Source organism: Bombyx mandarina, chromosome 10 (genome assembly GCF_030267445.1).
Source record: "Bombyx mandarina strain Sakado chromosome 10, ASM3026744v2".
In the NCBI taxonomy this organism is placed as follows: domain Eukaryota; kingdom Metazoa; phylum Arthropoda; class Insecta; order Lepidoptera; family Bombycidae; genus Bombyx; species Bombyx mandarina.
In genome coordinates this window covers 3,590,233-3,615,273 of record NC_143217.1, presented here as the reverse complement: position 1 = coordinate 3,615,273, position 25,041 = coordinate 3,590,233, and the positions used below count along the sequence as shown (strand labels likewise).

At 36.7% G+C, this 25,041-nt stretch overlaps 1 protein-coding gene across 1 annotated transcript in view; it reads right to left on the bottom strand.

Annotated features, from left to right (window-relative positions):
- Positions 1-25,041, bottom strand: part of Doc1 (Dorsocross1) — a 54,657-nt gene that overhangs the window by 5,052 nt on the left and 24,564 nt on the right. Inside the window, exon 3 of the mRNA XM_089730165.1 lies at positions 14,180-14,447. Coding sequence (XP_089586291.1) covers positions 14,180-14,447 — 268 coding nt within the window. The remainder of the gene's footprint in view (positions 1-14,179; positions 14,448-25,041) is intronic.

The following is a 25,041-nucleotide window of genomic DNA, read 5'->3' as shown; positions in this document are numbered from 1 at the left end:
CATTGCACCGTGGACGAGATGAGAAAATAACAGATATAAGAAAGGATTTTGTTCAAAAATGTGTCTTTGTTAAATAAAAAATGTGACTTATAACGTAGATATTAAGATGAGTAGGTACACGGTTCACCAGAGTTTGGATTTTGAAAGAAGGGCAGTTCTCCGCATCTTTCCCGATTTTAACGCCTCTTTTGCATGTAGGCTTAATGAAAAATCTATAGGCCGATTGGTACAACTCTGATGTGCAATTTTACAAAAAATAGGTTTTCGTCAATCGTTTTCATTGAGCAGATCCGCTCTTAAATACCAAATTTATTCTCAAACATTAGTCATTAAAGAAGATGGAAGACCTAGTGGTTTTGTACGGTCCTTCAGACTTGAACGTATCAATCCCAGGAGATATAAGTAAGATCGCGGCACCGAATATTTTTTTAAGATGGAAGGATCGTAGCTCATCCAGGGAACTTGCTGCCTGACAGATGAGCGAACTCAACGGAGGCTTAGCAGCTCAAGAGCAGCTGCTTCGCGTGTGCATCTACCACCGGACCGTAATCACGACCCACTGAGAAGGTAATTAAGGAATGTATATTTCCGCTATATTTTAACAGCTGCTAGATTACCTACACTATAAGTGTACGATCAGGAGTTCATTTATTTCATTTTCATTTATTTCACTATATTTTAGCCCACTGAGTTTCTCGCCGGATCTTCTCAGTGGGTCGCGTTTCCGATCCGGTGGTAGATTCTGCGAAGCTCTGCTCTTGTCAGTGTTAGCAACTCTCCGGTTTGAGCCCCATGAACTCACCTATACACGTTAGGGTGAAGCTGAAATAGCCTATCAAGACATAAGTTTAAAAAAAAAAACTCGAGCGGTGTCGCCGTTCTGCATTTTTCTGATACGCAACAATTATAAAGGCCCGAACGGTACGAAAAAACGGTATTGGGACTTAATCCTTAAACCAATAATAAAGTCAATTGCTCATCACACTTAAAAAAAATGATGCCGGTATTTAAAACAAGAATTTATTAAAAAAAAATCGAAGGCATGGAACAAGTTTTCACGAATATTGTGTCGTTTGCATAAATTTTTGTATTTTATTGTTAATATGCACGTCTGAGATACGTAATAATTAAAACTAACAACATAATTATTATATTTTGAAATATTTTTAGACTGATTAATAGAAAGAGTGGATGTTTCGAAAGTGTTCGATGGAAAAGCTCTCACTCGTCATAGACTTGAAGAAACAATTCAAAATATTTCACATAATATGTATGTTTATTTGAGTATTCCGCTTTCACAAATGAAGGTCGTTTCCAAAAATATTAACTTGAAGGTTCGGCGTCAAGTGTCCCGACCGGAGGGCGGCTGGCGACTGGTGACTTTGTACAAGAGCTCTTATCTGTGATACTTGACGTGCGAATATACCGCTACCTGCGAAGGCGCCAAGAATCAACCACTTGAAAATAAATCATTCAGTTGATGCCAAAACGATTGTTTTATTATGTTTTAACCGATAACAAAAAAGAGGAGGTTCTCCAATCGAATGTATTTTACCTAAAATCTTTTTTTGAGGCAACCGATTTTGATGTTCCACTTTTTTTAACATTTTCTTCGGTTTCCACGAGTCGTAGCCATAATTAAAACTAAACGGTTTAATCCCGCGTTTTTTATTTTTATTATATTATTTGTGACGTTTCAAATAGTTTACCTTACGGACGACTAAGGTGTTGAAATAAGATAAAATTTGATAAAAATAAAAAAATTAAAACAACATATTGAGTTTTGATTGACTTGATATTAAAAATGAAAGAAGTATGGTTTGTGTAGCACTAACTTTGACCACGTCCTATAAATTAAATATAAAACAAAAAACAATGACTGGCTGTAACATTTAACATGGAAAGAACAAACATATATAAAGAAAATTAAACATACCGCCTGCCAAAGAGGCTCTAAAGCTTCAAGTTAAATAAATTATTTCTAAGTAGAAACTGGTAAATAATACAATTTTGTTACAATTCTTTTAATAATCCACCATTTTTCTTACTACATATATAGGTACAGTGATCAGGATGCTTGTCAACTATGTGACCGAATAACCATTTTCCTAGTGGCAAACTTTTTAGTGATGGTAGGACCTCTTGTGAGTCCGCGTGGGTGGGTACCACCACCCTGCCTATTTCTGTCGTGAAGCAGTAATACGTTTCCGTTTGATGGGTGGGGCAGCCGTTGTAACTATACTTGAGACTTTAGAATTTATTTCTCAAGGTGGGTGGGGGCATTTACGTTGTGGATGTCTATGGGCTCCAGTAACCACTTAACACCAGGTGAGCTCGTCCACCCATCTAAGCAATAAAAATGTGTTTTGATCAAAACTATTTAACGATTATAAATTCATCCTCTTTCTTCAGCCATTTAGGGTGCTACTGAAGTCCCGACAAATATTCCTTCTGCCAACGTCGTCAAAAAGCATGAATTACTTTTGTGTATACTACCAACCTTGGGTGGGTAATTAATAAAAAAAACTTAAATCGTATCGATTTCAAATAATATACTGCAATCTAGCCAACCATTGTTTATGACTTTATTAGAAACAATTAATTAACAAATAAATCACGGTACTGACAGGTGGGAGTTTTGGAAATCTTCGAGCGATATTATTATTAGTCGTGATTAATAGATGTAGACGTAGACGTAGCCCCGGAGAATCGAAAAGTAAACACTTATTAAAAGTAACATAGCCAACAGGAACATGAGGTATTTCGCATAGTTCTCTTGTCGACTCAACGTAAACACACGCCGAAGATATCGCCTGGAGATAAAACCGTCTAGACATTAGCTAATTGCAGTTTGAAGAGTTTTTATCGCGACCAGGTTGAGAGTGAATGCGCGTGACAAATCGACCGCTTTGCCTTGGCCGTGCGTCAGTTCGAAACAAAATAATATCAGTAAGACAAGTACAACATATTATTATGTAGGTTCCTCACCCTTGTGACTCCTACACTATACTTTAATTTGTTGACTCCAAATATACTAAAGCTCTTATTTCTTTTCTAACCTTTCATAATATTTTATTACGACGCTTGAAAGGCAAACGTGACTAAGCGACAATGCGTGAACTTTACAGTAGTCCAATTTAAAGTTGAAATTAATTTAAAATATAGGTACATGAGAATTACCTGAAAAAAAATCTATTTTAACGAATCTAGCTGTAGGATTGAAATGATTTTAATAGACCTAGAAATATATATTTTTTGCGCATCGAATATGGTTATTGCCTATAATTTATGTACAAATCAGTTATTGTCGCTTAGTCACGTTTGCCTTTCAAGCGTCGATTATATCTTTTTCTTCTTTACAATACTATATTTTACTATATGTATATATCGCTCTAGTTCCTCCTATACTGCCTATTTCTAAAGTCCCTGCTCCTATCCCCTCTACATTGGAATATCATGGCCACTTGACACTTCAAGATTAAGTCACTCATGTCGCCTGTGGTTGACTCGACTCTGGCTAAAATAAGCTTCCGAATGAAGTTTGATCACCGTATTGAAGAAAAGAAAAAAGAACATATGTAGGTACTTCAATGATACCTATAAGTTTTTTTTTTCGCTTAGGTGGGTAGACGACGGCTCACCTGATGTTGAGTGGTTATCGGAACCCATACACATCTACAGCTTAAATGCCACTACCTACCTTGAGATATGATTTCTAAGGTCTCCGTTTTTACAATACCACGGCTGCCCCACCCTTCAAACCGAAATTGCATTACTGCTTCACGGCATAAATAGAAAGGTGGTGGTACCTACCCGTGCGGACTCCCAAGACGTCCTATCACCAATAATTATGCAAATTATAATTTTGCGATTTTGATTTTTATTACACGATGTTATTCCTTCACCGTGGAAGTCAATTGTGAACATTTGTTAAGTACGTATTTCATTAGAAAAATTGGTACTTGCCTGCGGGATTCGAATACCGGTGCCTCGCAAGATACGAATGCACCGGACGTCATAAGCTTTAGACCACGAAGACTTCCAAAGTAAAGTATTGAAATTAAGGAAAATAAGTAATCTTATCCTGTAATTTTGCCAAAGAAAAATGTACGTACGGCTTTTTAATCACAACATTTATGGATAAATTCTAATTTGAAGCACATTATAACTTTCTTTTTTATTGCCCTAGATACGAGGTCACAGTTCATACGCAGCCTCATTCCCATCTATAGGCTTGAGGTCGAAAAGTCATTCTATCCTTCAATTTGAAACACTTATTTTTTTATTGCTAAGATTGTTGGACGAGCTCATAGCCCACTTGGTGTTAAGTGGTTACTGGAGCCCATAGACATCTACAACGTAAATGCGCCACCCACCTTGAGAAATAACTTTTAAAGTCTCAGTATAGTTACAACGGCTGCCCCCACCCTTCAAACCGAAACACATTACTGCGTCACGGCAGAAATAGGCGTGGCGGTGGTACCTACCTGTGCGGACTCACAAGAGGTCCTACTACCAGTCAAAAATGGTTCGCTAGAATCATATTAGGCAGGCTTTTGGTAACTCCATCTAAAATTGCATCATATATTTAATTTTTCTTGTTTTTAAATGTACAATTATCAATTATTAGTGTTGGTTTTCTAGAACAAGTTTAATTTTAGTTCAAGTATGCTTGTTAGCGGAAAAATATCAGAGCATCTTCTGTAATCAGTAAATCTTTATGGTCGTAGTAATTTCTCCGACTATTAATCTGTAGATAGTAGATCCATTCCCAGCTTTCTCGAGCTACTTATTTATTGAGAAACGAACACCATAAAATAGCCAATATTTACACACATCCATAGCACTAATAGCCTTGTTGAGTTTCCACTTGTAGTTAAAAATAATGATGTGATAAATTGTTTCTAACTATCAACATTATCAATAACATTATTTAATGGGTTTTAGTTAATTAATAATGCTTAAATAATAGTATTTATTGGGTGATAAAGGTAAAGCTAATCAAGCAGGAAATTATCTATCTAAGTAATGCAACCAGGTTTTGCTCCTCAGCTGGTATCGCTAAACGTATGAAAGATATAGATATTCCAAATCAGTCGATGTGCTCTGATGAAAAGGTAACCGATGTATGTCCTGACAAACTTTCACATTTATTAAATTAGTAGATTTGTACGAATAAAGGTTTTGTTTTCGCAAAACAAAAACAATTCTAGCACAGCTTTCCAATGATTCGACGTAGTGGTATTAACATCCTGACCTAGAATTCCTGAAAAAGGCTCTAATCGGGCATGTTGCAAGCCTTCGCAGGCGTGTTCCTGTTTGAAGGACAGCACAGCCAATGTACCAATGCCAACTGTAATTGACACTAAAATGTTGTCTCCCTAAATGGGCATCGAAAACAGTTATCGGCCCGAAGTAGTGAACTATGTGCTATGAACTATGAACTATCTATGGTAGTGAAGTCTCTTCATAAAATCACTATATCTTGTAAGCAGGCTTTTATTATTTAAGTATACATAGTTGATTAGCTTGAATCGAAGCTAAGAACTAAGTTATCTTGTAAGTTGCATCCGCCAAAGAAAGCTATCCGACCGTTCAGTGGTTGATGCGTATTAAATATTTAACATATCAAGACTCGTTTGACATTGACAGTTGGCATTGACAGACAAGTAGAAAGGATCGCACGGAAGCTCGTCGATCATCCATCCGGAGACGTGTTCAATCATGAGATATGGGTCGGTCGAGATTAATATCGTTATGTTATCTAAGGCTGTATATATGTAGTTTTAGCAGTGCTGTTTTTTATTTAAAAACATATTTAAAACACGTACCTACACGCAGTGCAAATGTATTTTTTTATGTTTTTAATACGCAATACAATTTGTATTTTCATAGTTTTTTTTTTAATAATACAAATTTTGTTTAGTGTTTCTTGTTAAATTCAACTTATTTCTAGACAGTGCTATTTATGTATTATTAGTTGAGTTATTATGAAATATTCGTAGAATCGTGCGTGGTATAATTACAAAGATGTAATATTCGAAAAATTTACAGTTCTTCACCTTGTATTAATTACAATGTATTTAAGTTTTTTCGTGAATATATTTTAACCCGTATTTTTCAATAAAAACTAAAGTTTTATACATAACATGTGTATGTAGAGGTTACGATCATTTTTTGACATGTACCTTGATGAATTGTAGGCTTGATGAATTTTAACATAATATGAGGTATCCAATCTACTTAATTGCACAAACGTCATAGAGTCTATGGATAAAAAAAGAGAGTCATGTACCATCAACACTTATAACATTGTCTATTTATTTATTTGTAATAATAAGAATATAGAGAATAATTGAAATTGATTTCTAAGTACTTCAGAAATTACGTTACCTATAACTTAGCAAATTCAAATTGTATGGAATTATTTTGTGATCCGTACCAACGTTAAACATGTTAATAGCCGATTCTATAGACATTTATTTTATTATTTTGGACTGATAGGCTCATGGCTGCCATAGTATTAAGTGACTATCAGAGCTACAATTGTTAATCAGCGCACTGAGTTTAAATCACAAAAAAAAACCTGAGAATTTGTTTTTTAAATATTTATATAACGTCGACTGAAAAATTTAGAGCAGAGAATTTGAAAAACTACCTATCGTTCTTTTAAATGTGTAACATCTTAATTGTTTTTTATCAGAACCTAAAAAGTTTCCGATATATTCCATAATAGGTTCTTATTATCATCTATTTTAAGTTGTAAACACCAAACTCAAATTCATATAGGTTTTTCTTTTTGTTTTGTCGTTTTTGTGATTCGAAAGCGCCTTAACTTAAGGGTAATGTAACATGTCATGTTCTATTCCACAATTAACACCGAAACGGTCGCAACGGCGTGACAAGATGTGTAACAGATAACGTTGGGTTGCCGGGACAGAACCACGGACGCTTCTTACACCAGACTACTGATCCACCGATAACTCAATGTGTCGTGGATTCTTTAAATTTGAAGACTTTTTTTTTGTTGCTACCCCTTATGCTTTTAAAATAACGAAACACGGCTAAGTTATGTATTTTTAATAATGAAAAAATGATTTTCTTTTGATAAGACTACGACGAGTGTACGATTAGAATTTAGTGGTTGGTGTGAATATGTGGCTGACGACAATTTTACTGGTGGTAGGACCTCTTGTGAGTCCGCACAGGTAGGTACCACCACCCTGCCTATTTCTCCAGTGAAGCAGTGATGCGTTTCGGTTTGAAGGGTGGCACAGCCGTTGTAACTATACTTAAGACCTTAGAACTTATATCTCAAGGTGGGTGGCGCATTTACGTTATATACGTCTATGGGCTGCAGGAACCACTAAACACCAGGTGGGCTGTGAGCTCGTCCACCCATCTAAGCAATAAAAAAGAAATTGTTACCGGTGCCTAAAGTTATTACAACGTGCTACGTATCTTGAGACGTGAGGGAGAATTTTCGATTGCATTATCTCTGTACGAACTTTGGAAGCTACAAGGCATGGGATGCAAAACCTCGCATGCTAGATATAGCAGTATAGCACCCATCTTGATACTTGAGATCTATGCTTAATTGTTGATTAATTATGTATATCAAAATTTTGGAATGTGAGTTAAGGATATATTCTATTAGAAAAATTGTTTCCTGTGTGCGGGATTCAACACCGGCATAGTCACACACGAGTACACGAGGCATCTTATCTTTTAGGCTACGACGCGGCGACGACTTCAAGGGTGGGCTCGTAGTGCGTTCTGCCCTTAATAATTACACAAAATATTTATTTTATGTTTACGCATCAAACTTTAAACAATATCAATAGATACATTAAATAGAAAATACAATCTTCTTCTTTTTCTTCACCTTATCCCACTAGGCGGGGTCGGGACAGCTAATTTTTCTCTTTAATTCTCTTCTATCAGCCGTCAACTCAACACTCACTCCTTTCTCTCTCATATCGTCATTCACACACTGCATCCATGTCTTCTTCGGTCGACCTCTTCCCCCTATATACCCCCATCTTCCTCCTCAACAGAAAATACAATAAGATATAGCATATCTGTAAACGTACCTAAGTCTGCGAAGTCAGTCTTTTCTTTGTAATTCCTTGTTAACATATTAATCCACACGGCTCGTTTCTTTGCAACACAAAAACTTTGCACCTTTGATATCGCGCTAAAAATCCACTAAAAGGGTGAACAATGGTATCTTTTTTACCAGTTACCGACCTCTCAAGTGTGCAACAAGTGATTTTCCATGCGAATTGTCGGCTTCTGTGGATCGGTAGCCGAGGCTATTGTAATGGATGGTTATATAAAGACGCCGCCCGCCGGGCCTGCCTGAATCCTGATGCATTAGGGCGAAACGCACTGAAGCGTGCCCCACAGATAGTTTTTGCCGTCCCTTTACCCCTACCCATCATAATAACAAGTGTTATGACGTTTTGTAGCATGCGTGATAGCCGTCAATTGAGATTGTTGTGATTAATGGAGTTCATGTTTATTTTTTAGTGCTTGTTCCATTTCACATGAACGTAAATTGTAAACTTGTGAACACGTGATGTTAGTTTTTTAATTGCTTTCGAAGGTAGAGATCACCTCACATCATTTTGAAATGAACAAGTCACATTGTGAGGTCTCTGTATAGGGTTATTTGTTCCAGAGTTGGATAGCTCGACTGAAGATAAGGTAGGCAGAAGAGCTCGTGGTCTACCTGGTATAAAGTAGAGATCAGAGTCTACTGGTTAAGGCTGTAGCTCATCTTAAGACACAAGTTTGAAGATCCTACAAGATTCTATTCTTCAGCTTCGCGGCAAAAGTAGACCGAAACATGCCGAGCTTAAACTTACTTAATAGCGTTAAGAATATTTTTTCACTAGTCTCGTGCTCGCCCCTCACTACTTCAATCAGAAAGAAAAGGTGAGCGCAATATTGTTTCATTAAATCTTAAGTTCCAGACAAAAGAAGAAATGTAACTAACTGAACGTTCATAGTTAAATCGGAAAGTATTCTGGTAACTAATTAACATGACAAAGTGGGGTAATAAAATATTTTACGAAGGCGAAGAGTCCGCACGAAACTGTGAGCAGAGCATTAAACTTGGACGCGTTTCTTGGGTTTAATAATCGAGGCGTCAAACGCGTTGTCCAAACAAACCTCTTGAATAAAGAACTACAGTTACTCGTAGGCACAAAGCCTCCACACAATACCTTTCAGCGTATTTGTTCGAGTGACGAAATGCTTAGAGAAGTCTTTGTGTTACGAGACTCCTGCGGCGCGTTATACGACTGCCTATGTTTATGTAATCACAGCCTTATTTCTGAGAAGCTAAATTTTAAATTCGTTTGCTGAGCATACTGCGGTTTCGTCTGGAGCTGTGTAATGACCTAATATTATAATTACGTCTCAACCAATCTGGTCGAAGTTGAAAATATATGGACTCATGTAACAAAGCCTGTGCCAAGTTCTACAAATAGTAGGCGTTAGCTTTGGTAATATTAACCGTGGAAGTCAATCGTGAACATTTGTTGAGTACGTATTTCATTAGAAAAATTGGTCCCCGCCTGAGATTCGAACATCGGTGCATCGCTCAACACGAGTGCACCGGACGTCTTATCTGTTAGGCCACGACGACTTTGACGACGACGTGAGTGGCGACATTGACATTGTGATGATTCTGGGTTCTAGCAATTACTTATTATCAGTTAAGCCGTTAGTTCATATGCGTAACCTAATAAAAAGAAAATTCTTATCTTATTTTACTTAAATAAAACCTTATTTATTATGTTAGTTTCACTAAATTTGATCAAATACTTGGAAAGTCCTTGTAAATATTTTCACGTGGAACACCGAACGTAGATTCTCTGGCTATGTTCTTGAATTTGTTTTTATCGTATGTATTTGGTAAAGACAAACAGCTGACACTTAATATTATTAGGAGGCCTACAGCAGCCGGATATGTTCAATTTGTATCTATTTACCATGGGAAAGTCAATATGTACCTACTTTAAAAAAAATACTGATCGCAGACCTTTATGCAATGCGATTCGTATCCTATTCTTCGATGTTACGAATACCAGTTTAACTTTACAGTAACGTATGCCTCATCTAATCTATATATATATAAAAATGAATTGCTGTTCGTTAGTCTCGCTAAAATTCGAGAGCTGTTGGACCGATTTGGCTAATTTTGGTCTTGCATTATTTATGGAAGTCCAGAGAAGGTTTAAAAGGTAGATAAATATAAAAATGCTAGGAATTTAATAAAAATAACGGACGGATTCTTTTTGTTTGTTTTAGGTTTATTTTATACAAAAGTTTTGGTCTTTTATTTATCGATTGAGGCAGTACGAAGTCTGCCGGGTCAGCTAGTAATTATATAATATTATTAAAAAAAAATACATGCAATATTCACACACCGTACACCGTATTCAGAAATCTTGGTGGTGTCTCAATTAAATAAAACAACAACAATTGAATTCTTATTCAATACATATTCTCACACCACGAAAATAGCGGAGTATTGAATAGACATTTTAAAAAATTGTTAGCCTTTTTGTCATCATGTAGTTAATTCAAATTATGCCCATTAATACAACTTACTTCTTACTACTTCTTCTACTCAACGTTACATTTGTGTGGCATGAATATATATATATATAAATTTACTTTTACAGTTCAATCTTGCAAAAGTTTGATTTTGGTTTTATTAGTATTGGTATTAGCTCAATATTCAAATGTGGACTGTATATAGTACTTTAGTGGCCCGCGATCATGAAAACTCTAAAGTGTTTAAAAAATCGGAAATAATGTAATGACAACAGAAGACGTAGGATTAAAGGCTAAACGTAATTTTAATTATGCTTACGACGAGCAAAAGCCGGAGAATATTAAGAAGGCTTTAGAAGAAATAAAAGTTGCATTTAATCCAGCCAGAATCATAAGTATTACCTCTTATTCCTCCTCAAAAAATAATTGAAGTAGTGAAAATAGTTTATAGCATACGCCTACGGTACCATTGCCAAGTCCCTATGCTTAATTTGTCATAAATAAATGATTTTGAGAGTTTTAAAAAATCGCGAAATTAACACACATTTATCGGCATTTTGAGATGCTTTTCCTAGCAATCATTTTTAAAGCGAAGCTAACGCAATAAAACTTTTCGCATTGGTATCTTCAGTCGAAGCTGGATAGGTAAATTTTTTGCTCTATAGTATAGTGATGTATTATTAAAAACCTTTTCTTCTTATCGGCAACATTCATAAATCTCAGCAATACGGCAGAGTCACTCTTTTAAGGTTAAAATATCTAACATGATAGCTTTTTATACGTTTTTAATTATTACTATTTTTGTATTATATTGGTATTATTTTGGCTCGCTTTTGGTAAAGAGCTGTAGGTGTTTTGTAAATATAATTTTTTAATTGTTTTACTGTAAATTCTGTTGATAATCCTTAAAAATAAATAAATATAAACAAACGTATACAACTCATATACATATAAAGAAAATAAATGATTAATTTTGAAATATTCGCTTAATCAAGTACAGGATGAAATGAATTATTATGAAAGTATTTTGTTGAAAACATGTCACTTAGTTGTGTTACAAACACTTAATTTAAAATAATGTTCGTTATGTATTAATTAATATTTTTATTACTATATATTATTAGTATTTTTGTTTTCCTCTAAATAACGCTATTTTCCTGTAAACATCCCTCTATCAAGCCCATTGGTTTTTACAGGATGTAAAAATGTTAAGATAACATTGACGAATCAAATAAATAGCTAAACAAATTGGTAATCAAAAGTCGTAGGGATCGTTTTTATTATTTAAAAAAGTTTGTATCAGGATCGCGGCTGCAGATTGTTCCTAATCCCATTTAGGTAATTGTGACCCTGCTAACAAAAGACGAGATGACTTGTCGAGAATTTCTGTATCTACAGGTCTATTGCGTCATCTTGCTGATTTCCGCGAGAAAAGTTGTGGTCCGTATGGTAAGATAGACGTTTACAACTGACAGTTCGATTGTCTACTAGACAACATCCGCGTTACGATGTCTATGGACTTGAGTAGCGATCTAACGCTAACAAGCTTGTCTGACTAGCAAACAGAAAAAAATAATGAAAACAAAACATAAATGGGCCCCTTGTAAGGTAAAATTAGATCAATTTAAGACATGGTTTTAATTGTAGATAACATACATACATAATAGTCAGTATTTGAAAAATAACTTTTTTCAAGCTCTGATGATTCGCTTTGTGTTACAATAACTTAGGACAGTCTGTTTGTTTATCCGAAAATATGCTCATTATTTTTTGTTGGTTAGATAGATGAGTGATGTTCATCCTGTTAAGTGGTTGTCGGAGCCCATAGACAAAGTAAATGACGTCACCCATGTTAAGACCCGGGGTTCTCAATTATCCGAAATGAATAGAAATAAGATTCGCGGCAGAAATAAGATTATCGTACCGTACCCACTCTTGCGGGTCTACAGAACCCACAACCGATAATTATCCGGTGTAATCCGGTGGAAGTCACTCTTGATACTACGTAGGTATCTAGTTACGACAGTTGATATCTGCTTGTGGGTTTTGGACACCGGCATAGACGCATCGCTCGAGCACACCGGGCGTCGTTATCTTATAAAGCTATGACCACTTCAAAAACTGCGAAACGGCAGCGCCGATTTTGAGGACTTATAATTATTTTAATCTAAACACCAAACGCAGGTGAAACATAATGCAAAACTACTGTTAAATACTTTTTTCCTTCAAGAAAAAATTACGTACGCTTTGACTCATTTAGAAGCTTTTGTTACTGAAAAGATAGTAATTACGATAAAAGAAATCGCTTGTGTAGTTTTACGATAAGCGGTAATTACTTCCAAATGCCAAAGTTGCTAATCATCGTATTTATCTCTGCTCACAAATATTATACATACGTGTTTAGTGGCATTTAGAGTTTACACGTAAAACAATATGACTGTATATGGTTTTTTAGTACTGAATATTTTTATTAACTTCATGTTTTTCCAGTGAACATTATTTACTAAGAGCAAACAGTCGTATTTACGTCTAGATAATGGCTTTGCGAAACGAACATAAAGTATTTAACGCCTTACGTTTAAATAAATAAATTAATCTTTATGTCAACTTTTTAGGACTTGGATAATAGTTAGTTTTATTGGCTTATGTAATTAGGACTAACGAGCTAATAATAATAATTACAGGGGACAAGTCACACACATTCATCTGGTCGCAAATAAAATATCCCCGGGTGGAAAACAAAGGCTTATATAGGTTTAAATATAAACAAATAAAATATTTTTATCTCACGAGTGTTTGCTTGATATGAAAATCTAATCCACGACCCTTGGCACAGCGATCAGCGTCAATCAAAGCTGACAGCCCGCATGATGTATCTACATATATCGACTAGTGTTGTCCAGCTCATTAAGGTCCAAAGCTAAATAGCATAGTAGAGTAAAAGCTCTTTATTCCGGGGCATAGGTAGGTACGTTCCGTCAATATGTCGCGAAAACAGAAACCGTGAATATGGAAAAGCGCGTTTACAAATGAAATGACGTTTTGAATATTTTTTATCAATGTGCATGTACCGAAGTACCAATTAGATCTGCGAATAAAGAAATCTTTAGCCGCGAGCATAGGAATTGGGTTGCATTTTTTTAATTAGCGAATAGTGAAATAAACACGTATAAGGAGTTTTTGCTGTAGTGACAAATTTGTTAAGCGTTAAAATAAAATAAAAGATATAGATAAATATAATAATATAATAAAAGAGATATTCTTTGCAGGTATAGACTGGATTATGGTAACAACTCATAAAAGCTCACACCATGCCCTCCTCGAAAAAGGGAAAATACAAATCGCCCTGAACCGAAGTTTGATAATGGAAAAAATACTTTTAAAACTATTTACTTTATATGTGGCCGTCAGGGCAAAAGTGGCCTAAGCTTACCTGAGTATACTATAGTAAGTATGGAGACAATGATGTCTCAATTTACTTTTACACAAAAACAAAACGAGCAAAAATAATGTTGACAAAGCCATCTGTTATCTATGGGCGAATTGCGATATAGTAGAACCATGAATATGAAAAAAATATACAGCTATTATGTATTTTTAAGGTACTTACGTGTCCCTGGGCGTCCATGGTGTTGTTTGTTAGCTTCAATTTGCTGAAGGAGACGGGGTTGGCCGTCCAGTGATGTCCGGGGGCAGGTGAATCTGGGTGTAGCATAAGTCTTCGCGGGGACTGTGGTTCGGCACCGCCCGCTGCGGCCCACGCGCCGCCCGCCCACCGCCAACGTCGGCGTCCGACAAGAGATAGCTCCAATAGGACGCAGTACTCCTCTCGAGGGTCGAGACCAGCTAGCGAGATGCGAAGCGATGGAAACATACGTCTGAAACAAGCAAGTAATTATTTTGTTTGGTTGTTCAAGCGTCTATTTTTTTTGCACTAGGTGGACACGTGAACAAGTTCTCTTTTTTTCCTACCTATGCTGAGAGGCTATATCAGCTTCTCCTTGACGTGTAGGTGAGCTCACGGAGCTTAAGCCGGCTGTGTTGCTAACACTGGCCCTAGCAAGAGCAGTGCTTCGCAAAATCTACCACCGGATCGGAAACGCGACCCACTGATAAGATCCGGCGAGAAACTCAGTGGGCTGTGTCTGCGGGTTAATTCGCTCGTCGAGCCCTTCGTCGCAAGCGACGGGTTCGACGAGAACGTTGACCGGTGCATGTGGTACCTAAAAGCACCGTTAATGGATCGGGCAAGTTCTCAGTTCCTCTTGTGTTAAGTCCAAAAACAAAAGTAATCTACCACCGGTAAAACATTATGAATATACAGCGGTTTGATTATGCCTTTTTATCTATGATCAAGCCTTTTTTTATTTCATCATCGCAGGCGCCACTAAGAAGAAGAAATTCTAATATGTAAATACAATTTTATTGATTCTATGCTCAAGCGAGGTTTTTATTTGATAATAAATCACGAAATTCTTAAAGGTTGTGTTTTGTAGGTTTGTGAGCCCGTGCGGGAGATAGTGGTTGTTTTGCTTAATTCGGCCGCGATTTAATGACGTGGCTTCAAAGGTAAGAGTGATTATCAGTGATTAAAAGTGAAGAGTGATATACTGGTGGTAGGAACTCTTGTGAGTCCGCGCGGATAGGTACCACCACCCTGCTTATTTCTGCCGTGAAGCAGTAATGCGTTTCGGTTTGAAGGGCGGGGCAGCCGTTGTAACTATACTGAGATCTTAGAACTTATATCTCAAGGTGGGTGGCGCATTTGCGTTGTAGATGTATATGGGCTCCAGTAACCACTTCACACCAGGTGGGCTGTGAGCTCGTCCATCTATCGAAGCAATAAATAAATAAAAACTTAAATTGGAAATTAAATACAGTTTTAATTTAAAGACCGAAAATCCATAAATTTTAATCATGTTAACGATCGTAAAGTTATTGACATACTTTTAATGAGTAACTAACTATACGATCGTAAGCGAAATTGTTTTAGTTCGACGTTTGAGATAGCAAGAGCACGAGAACGGCCACCCACGAGTCACGAACCAAAACATTTCGACACACCAATAAATAAATGCATCGCAATGTCTCCGGACACGCATTCAAAGAATACCATTGTCAATTCTATGTTCCGCCGTTGCCCCTTTCAGTGGGGCGGCTAAGCTCACAGTCAATTTAATGAAACAATGAAGGTGATAACAGAATTACGAACAATGGAAGGTTCTAGAGGATTTCAAATTTTTATCGTGATTGTAAAAGACATTTGATAGGGTTAGATGTGTCGAGGGTTTTTGGCACCCAGGGCGGTGGACGATCGCTTTAACCGGCGACACATCTGGCGCCGGTGCGGAGGGCGGTCAAGGCATTATTCACGCCTATTAATACAATTAGGACGAATTCAAAGTTTTGGTGGTCGGTTATAAAGTTTACACGGTACGGTTGTAAACGTTGGGATGCGCGCTAAAGGAATTCAGAAAAGGAATTCAAAACAAGACGTTTGGAATTAATGAACGGGCAAGATTTGATTTATCAAAAACGAAATTCTTGTAATTTCGTATCGTCGTTAGTGGTGAATTAAAGGATATCTAATATGGTAATTATACAAAATTTAGTTATTAAAACTTTAAGACTTCCTCAAAACTAAAGATAGGTTAATATTTTGCTAGCATTACATCATATTTAATTAATTTGGTTTTAATAATAATCTGGATTTCTGGTTCTAATCGATATGATAAAAGAGAGAGAGAGAGAGAGAGAGAGAGAATAATACATTTTATTGCACACCAACACAATTTACATTTAAAAAAAACAGTCAAAAAGCACATACATTTATTTGTACATAAAAGGTAATACTCTTAGGGTTCAATCTCGCCTTTTTATTGTTATTAAATTAGTTTCGAATACTTTTACAGTTTTCGTGGGCACGGATTACCGCCAGATAAAGATACTATTATTTATTTCTGTGAGAAATTAAGCTTAAAAGTCTAGAAATATTTTCATAGGAAAATAGACGGTAGTTAGCACAATATTCAATGCACTTCCGAGCACTATGACATGTCCTTCTTCAAACGAGGCTTGTGGAGAGTACTTAACGGTAGGTAGCAGCTTGGCTCTGTCCCTGGCATTGCTGACGTGCATGAGCGACGGTAGCTACTTACCATCAGGTGGGCCGTATGCATAAATACGACGAAAAAATTACTTAGTTACTTAACACGAAAATTGTATAGTATTCAAAACATGGTACATAATATACTGACAATAGAAAACGCGTGCTTAAATCGTAAAATAAGTCGTTTGAATTATGTCTACCGTTAGCAAAAACCAAAAAAAAGCTATACTAAATCAGTTCAGTTCTAGAATTTACAATACATTTTATTGTGAGTACCATTTTAAATCAGCTTATAGCCATATGAATAAAAGTAAACAAAAAAAAAATCCATTAGTTCAATCACACGCGGTGACAATAGACGTAGGTGCCGCATATAAAAATTCCAATGAAACGGTGCCAACAGGTATGTTTTATTCGTAGCGTCTCATAAGGCGATCAGTCATATTACGCTGTTATCAGTGGTCCGAGGGAGCCCAGGCCTCCGGGAGGGCGCTAATGCAGCCCGCAGATAAGCGCCGACAGAGCCTCAATTAACAACAAACTAAATTAGACTCCATTTAAAGTTTACGATGCCGGCTACTACCTTACGTGAGCTGTACAGACAGTAAATGAGACTTCAATAAAGTATTTTATTGTATTTATACGTTAATTTCGCATGTTCACTTAAATAAATCAACATCAAACTCTGAATACGATTCAAACGTATTGACGTCATTAGCTTAATGTTTTTTTTTTAAATAATAAACTAAAAACTGTTTGGTTATTTTATTAAATCGATATTGATTTGCCATAAAATATTGATGTTTTTGCTAATGTTTATATATTATTATATTTCTTCTGTGCGTGGGTTTGTCACTGAACTTCTCCTAAACGGCTAGACCGATTTGAATGATTTTTTTTGTATGCGTTTGGGTGGCACCCTGGATGGTTTAGATTCACAAATCAGCCCGGCAGAGAGCGCTACAGTCGGTATCTAGGTTATTTATTTTTCCTAGAAATAATTTGTATGGCAAAACAATGTTTGCCGGGCCAGCTAGTGTAAACATTAGATTTGTTGTTAGGATTTTTCAATCGTACACAAATCACTCGACATAATATCAATTGTTTTGTTGACTGTACGCTGACATATCCCTTTACTCAGCTACCGTTCGTGCGAGATGTCCTTATCACATCGGCAGCCAGTTATCGATTCGTTTGAACACGGCGGTCAAGCCGACAAAAGCGTGACGATTTAAAACGCAAAAGTATTATAATCCAGAATTCGCCGCTCACACACCACTCGGCCCGCTATCTTAATTATGTACTTTTCAAACGTAATGTTATTAACACGAAATTGTTTCCTTAATAGCTGAGATTACGGTTTTAAAGAATAGTGTTCCGTTGTCAAACTTTTAATTTTGAGTCGATGACCAACCAGTCTTTGTTTACGATATCGTTTACAATTATAAATAAAACGGACCGCCGTAAAATATCTCGGGAGCGCTTTTTATCGCGGCGTTCGTCTTTTGTGGGTAGGAACACAATAGGACCACCAGAACAGTGTTGAATAAAGTTTAGAGTGGGCTGTAAATCGGTAACAACTCGCCAATTGCCGCACGGAGGCGCTAATAGCCAGGAAAGAAACTGTCATATCCGCTCTAACATCCGCACTCGAAACTATAGAACGGACCGATTCTGAATTTATGCAAGAACTTGCCGATATTTATACAGGTTTACATCCTGTAATATTTGTAGCTTCAATCGTTTAGAAGTTTTATAACGTAATAGTATCGAGGCGTGAAAGGCTATTTGGTTTGAGCGACATTTTTGCAACTTGAGCCGTTTAAAATTTGGAAAAAAAAATCACAACAACAAAAACTTCTTATTCCTTAATCTTAAAACTTAATCTTATGCCTTTAAGCGAGCAATTCTTGTATATATATAATCTGAAACTCGGAAACGGCTCCAACGATTTTCATAAAATTTAGTATACAGGGGATTTCGGGGGCGATAAATCGATCTAGCTACGATTTATTTTCAGAAAATGTTGTTTTATTTGTGTTTTCAATAATCAACTTTCCTGACATCTATTGGCGAATAATAATACTATTTTTCTTAATTGAGGGCAACTAACCGCTTTAAAGACAAAACAAGATGGCGTTATAAAAAAAAAAACCAGCAAAGCTCGGTCATCGTCTAGTTGAAGTTAAATTAAAAACATCGAATTGTTGATGTTAATACCAAATAAAACGGACCTTTAGGTAATTACAAAGATAAATGTTGCGTATTAAGCAAAATGCCGTTAATACAAATAGCTTTTCACTTGTCGATATGTACTTGTAACGCAACCGTTTATGCCTTATCGTAGTGACAGACACGGCATCGCTTGCGCCTTACTATCGAACCTACCCCAACACATCTTCACTTATCTTTACTGCTAATTTCATGGCTTTTTTATCGTCAAGTTCAATGCTACTGTAAACGGAGTAGTTAATAAAACAGACGTGCTCTTGTACTGCGACATCTGTTCGTTTTAAACGGTCTATAGATAAATAAGTCGAGAGGCTAGTACAAGGACTCGTACCTCCCCTCTCAGGCAGGGTATCGTCCGACCTCATTAGCGCTCATACGAGAGGTCCGGCCGGTTTTTTATTCCGCCCAGATGTGGGCCAGAGTAAACAGCAACGCCATTGTCTGCTCCCATAAAAAATGGTACACCTGTAAGTGTCAAATTGTTCACTCGGACTGTGAGAGCGAGACCCGTGAGAATCGCACTCCTTGTATACAAATATTAGTTTGGTTGCGTTGCATCTAGAAGGATTTTATCAAGGTCCGATTATTGAAAAAAAAAAATCGTGACGGTATCAATTAAGGCATAACTCGAATTCGTATCTCGATTGTTGCAGGCAATAGGCAACGAATCTCGTTAATTCCAAGTTCACTGGAAACAATGTTGTTTTCCGCTTTCCGCATTGAACTTTCCGTATTTTAATTACGTTATTTGTAGGAAACATGAGAGTCGACAACGCTGTAGCCTCGCTAGGTCGCAACTTGACTTTTTTTACCAAGAACTAGCTGATAACATTCCCATAATTAACGAAACATCATTAAAATAATTTATAGTGCTCTATTATTGCTATAATTATCGTATAGCACAATAGACTTTTTAATCCGCTAACTTCCTATTTTAAAAAGGGTAAAAGTTTCAATTTGAACCATAAATGTTTTTTTTTGTACATATTATTAAGAAACATTTACTAAAAACTTCACTACACTCACAACAAACACACACATACATGTGTTTCCAAAGCTTGCGTCCGCAATCCAAACAAACTATAGTCATAAAGAAAAACGCTCGTAACTGAACAAATAAACCGATTTGGTGATTCGGGCAGTCACAAAAAATAACGGATTCGTCTCGGGAGATGAACCTTCGTATTAGCATATTGATAGGGACCCGCTATCCGTCGAACTTTGTTTAAAATCAGCGACAATGCATTCAATCATAACGATTGTCCACAAAAAACTTTTGTTTTTATCGGTTTTTTGACGGGCTGCAGGTGGCAGCAAAAACTTCGTAATCTTTGCCCGGCGAAGGGTGTCAAGCGAAAAAAATTGGGTAATGACATTGATTCGTGTATTTTGTGAAAAAAATTGAGAATTTATAATAAATTATTTTTACATCATTACGCAAATACTTTTATTAATCATTAACGACAATTTTGAAGCAGATGAAATTATTTATCTATGGCGGGTAGCTCTTTGGCAAGAACATTCCAAATAGCGATTTGAAAATAGAATAATTTTTTTTTGTTACAATAATGCTTATTAATGCAATATCATTAAGGTATATCATCTATTGTTCATATTAATTTATATAAACAAATATTACGTAAGATATCAGTCAGACAATCTTGCTGCAGTTACTGAGCGGTCTTCAATAAGATTTGTAACTAGCGATTTGGGGTGGTATAATGGTCAAATGTTAATGTTTCTGATAAAGTTATTCAATGATAATGTGCAAGAAGTAAAAGGCGGGGCGCTTGACTTTACAAAGAAGCCGGCACGCCCGCGGCGCGAGTACACCTGCGTGACATGTTTATGTTCGTCGGGTCGCTAAATTTACAACCCTCTTGGCGACTTGCGGAAATTGGAAATTTTTAATCGTTCCGTCGGCGCCCTTTTGCGCAATAAGGTAGCCTTACATCGAGGCGGAGGAGCTGATGTTTTTATATTCATTACTGCAGCGAAAACTTATCGAAATCACGCATTAACACAAAACTTCCAACTTCGATGATGATCAGAAAACCTAAAATAAATAAAGTCACGTTTGGAAATAACTTCCGAAACAATATGGCAAAGAAGTGACAATAATACGATTTGTTTGTTATGTATTATGTAAATTGACACATTGACACTACGACTAAGACGGATTAAGCTTACAAGACAGTTCGCAATTTGTGGGAGGTCGTTAAAGTAATTGTCGCCGGTAAGCAAAGTAAGAAAACGATTCATTGTGTTGCAACCTAGATTATTACGTTATGTTTTTATAATGCTATACGCTGTCTTTCGGTACTCTGCAATTAAGAAAAAGAGAATTTATAAAACAAATGTCGAGATTGTAGACAGGTTTCTTGGCTCGTTCAGAATGTTGTTATTGGATGTTTCCTTGTGTGGCCAGGCGGTAATTGATCGGTCAGCAGTGAGGCGTGTCTTCATCGTGTGGTATGGCCAAAATAATAATTTGTTAAATTCAACGTATGTACTAGTTTATTATCCGCGAATCTTTCTTACCTTTATTTTTTGACAACTAAGTTTTCTTTATTTAAATTAAGAAATTAATTGTCGGGAAGAAAATATAATATAGTTTCCATTTTTAACATATAATCTGTGCTACTTGAGTATCGGTATTATGATGATTTAAAGCGATGGTCTGTTCTTATGTATGGCAGCGAAACATGGGCGGCAACCAAAAGGAACGTGCCTACCGTTCAAGTTGCTGAAATGAAGATGCTGAGGTGGATGTGCGGCGTGACTAGGCTCGATAAAATCCGCAACGAGTACGTGCGTGGAAGTCTAGGTGTACGGGACATCGCCGACAAGATGCAGGAGAATAGGCTGAGATGGTATGGTCACGTGAAAAGGAAGCCGCCTGACTACGTCGGAAATTTAGCGCTACTGCTCGACCTCCCCGGTCGGAGACCTAGAGGTAGACCTAAGACAAGGTGGGGGGACGTAGTGCTGAAGGACAAGAGAGAATGCAATGTTGCTGACGAGGATGTCGAAGACAGAGCGAAGTGGAGGAGTAAAGTCAGGAAAGCTGACCCCACCACCATGTGGGATAAATAGCTGGGAAGAGAGAGAGAGAGGTCTTGAATTAGGAACATCGTCCTATTTATAGGTGGTTGGTTCAAAATAGTGACGATTGTGAAGTAAGTAAAAATACAAAGGTATTAAAGGCCATCCACAAGTTCGAAGCCGCCATTTTATTAACATGCTTCATTACCTTGACCTGTATCTATGCATTTACCTACATTACGAAATGTTAAAACGTAATCATCAATTTTAATTCGTTGGATTTAATTGAAAATAGGATGCTTATTTAAATTTTTAGTTTAGCTTTCTATATAAACGTGTTTTTTTTTAATTCTTGTGTTATATATTATGTTTACTTATAAAATATACCACTGGATCTTGATCAAGACAAACAAGATCGTATGATATTAACATCATATAATATTGTCGTAATAAAATAAGTCTAATATATAAATAAACAGGTCTTGTGTCATTTTTGTTTGTAAAATCAAGATTACTATCTTTTTTTTCGTTAAGTTCTTTTTTAAGACTAAGTTATTTACGTACTTACACATTCAAAGAACTTAAGACTTGTGTTATTGACTGTCCGCCTTATAATGTTTTTGTAGAGAAAGTTCTAGATTTTTTTTGTATGATTCACGCATCTAAAGCGCTCATGGGACGTGGTAGTTAAGATTGTATACTCGTAAATTACACGCCGAAGGACCAAATGACCGACAAGCATACGGTAATTAAGAAGACAATGCGCGCAAAAGAAATGGCGGCCCGCCGGCGAGGGTGCCCCGAAGCTTATCTACCGATCGCATCTACAACTTAAAAAGCTGATCCTAAAGCTTTAACAACCCGAATCTTACATCTCAGGAAGATAATCAATGTTTGCGAACACGAATTAAAATTATGTTTTTTTTCTTCTGTTGTTGTAGATTTAAGCACATTATAAAAAAAATGTAGTCGCATTCGAGTTTTTTTTTTTTTTTTAAATAACAAATTAAAAATAGACAACATAAAATTTACCTGGAAACAATAAGATTACAGTGAAGGTGACAAGAGAGTGTGGCGCGGCGGTCCAGTGGCGATCGCTCGTTAGCTCCCGACCCGGCATAAATCACGCCGTTTTATGAGAAACTCCCAATTTTTTAACGTTTGACTTAATGAAATGCGAGCGCAGTATGGGACCCGACTAGCGACATTAAAAACGACAACCCATAAGGACAGACAGTTTCTAATTATAATCCTGTCAAAGCTCCGATATAAGCAAAGAATTGATGATAGCCTGAAAAGCGGTGATTTTTATCTGAGATAAAAGATCATGTTGATAGTAGCGGTAGAATTTTTAATAAGTCATATTTTTATTTGCCTTTTGAGACACGATTAAGTCGAAAACGTTCTAGTCGGATCTTCGGAGTCCACCTTTAGAAACTTTATTGCTTTTAGTTTATGGCTTCGCATAACGATCGGTGTAGTCGGTACGTAAACACTATCGGAGACGCATCTCATTTATTGGGTCTAAGTAAAGGAGCCGAAGGACCATCACTGCGTGGTAGATCACCTATCTTATCTTAAGCGATCGATAAATAGAATCGGCGATGAGACCGCAGCAATCAATCAAACGCAGGCACCTCGCTCGTCGTACCGTGGTGCCGTGGTCCTTACAGCCAACTGTATTCTAATTATCGACATACGAACTTACTTAATTACGATACAGTCGAGTATTGCACGGCGTTACAATAAATGAACGGCGCCTGTATTTTAGGAAGCTTTTCGAGGAAGGGCTAAGATACGGCTGCGAATTAAAGTTGCGCGCACGCATTGGTTTTGTGGTGCCGACAAAGAGGCCGCCACACGCGAACCGAGCCCGATTCACAATTAAGCCCGCGTGTGTTAATTGGTATTAATTTAGTGTGCGTGGTGTAAGTAACCGGCCGATAGCGAACGTGGCGAGCAGTTACGTCTGTTTGCCGTCTGTACTACAAGGAAACAACAATGTCACTGATTGTCCATAAACCGATTGAAACAGTTTCGCATCTCGTTAAAACTGTAAATAGAATTTGTATCGTGAAAGATAGAGTAATGTATTTCCAAAATAAACTGTAACTGGCTCTTGTGTTGTCCTTACGAAGCTGTTTCCTGGCGTATTAAATAATGTAACGACAGAAAGACAACAAAGTTTTTTTCTATGCTTAAAGGGGTGATGCGGATTGATGAAGCATAAGATTTTTCCTAATTAATATGATAATTCTATTATTTCTTTAATTAGCGTACTGGTCGTTGTACTTACTAATAGGTCTTATGAATAACAAGTGACTTTCGCAATAAAAAAATATTTATCAACTAAATTCCTAGGTCACGTAATAACGTAATAAACGTTTGATTAATTTTACGAGACCTGACTTGTTCTTTTTAATTTTTTTCGATCTGAAGTACAAGAATAGGATAGATATTATTTCAATGCATTTAAAACTTCGGATGCTAAATATGTAGTCTATGGCCTTTGGTTACACTAAGTCGGTTGTAAGTTTATCTGCTTAGACGACTTCGTAAAGAAAATATATCACGTAAAACTATTAAGCGCGCTGTTCGAACTTTTTAATTAAAATAAAACGCCCTTTATAATTAGGCGATACATACATTCGAATTTTTTATCTTTCTATTCAGAACACAATTTAATTCGAATTAAAATTTTAACGAATTGAAAATCAAATGACAACGATCACGCTCTCCGCCAATCGTTCGCACCGAACGCGTCAACTCGCGTAATACGTACGAGGAATCGCGTCAAGGATGTCGCAACACCCGTAATGTGTGTTGTAGTTCAAAAGCACCGCTCCACCCGTCATCGACGCATCGGCACAATTAAGCCCTGTTGCGACATACACCCAGCTATTGACATTGAACTCTTGTTACATATTTCACAGAAATGCTCCCGGTCTCGCTTCGCCAAGTCCCGAACGTTAATTTGTTGCGACTCCGATAATAAACGATTTGGTTTTTATCCTTATTAATAATTTTCAATGTGTGTATCGACCTTATCGATGTGCTGAATCTGTAGTGCGATACACAATAGTTAT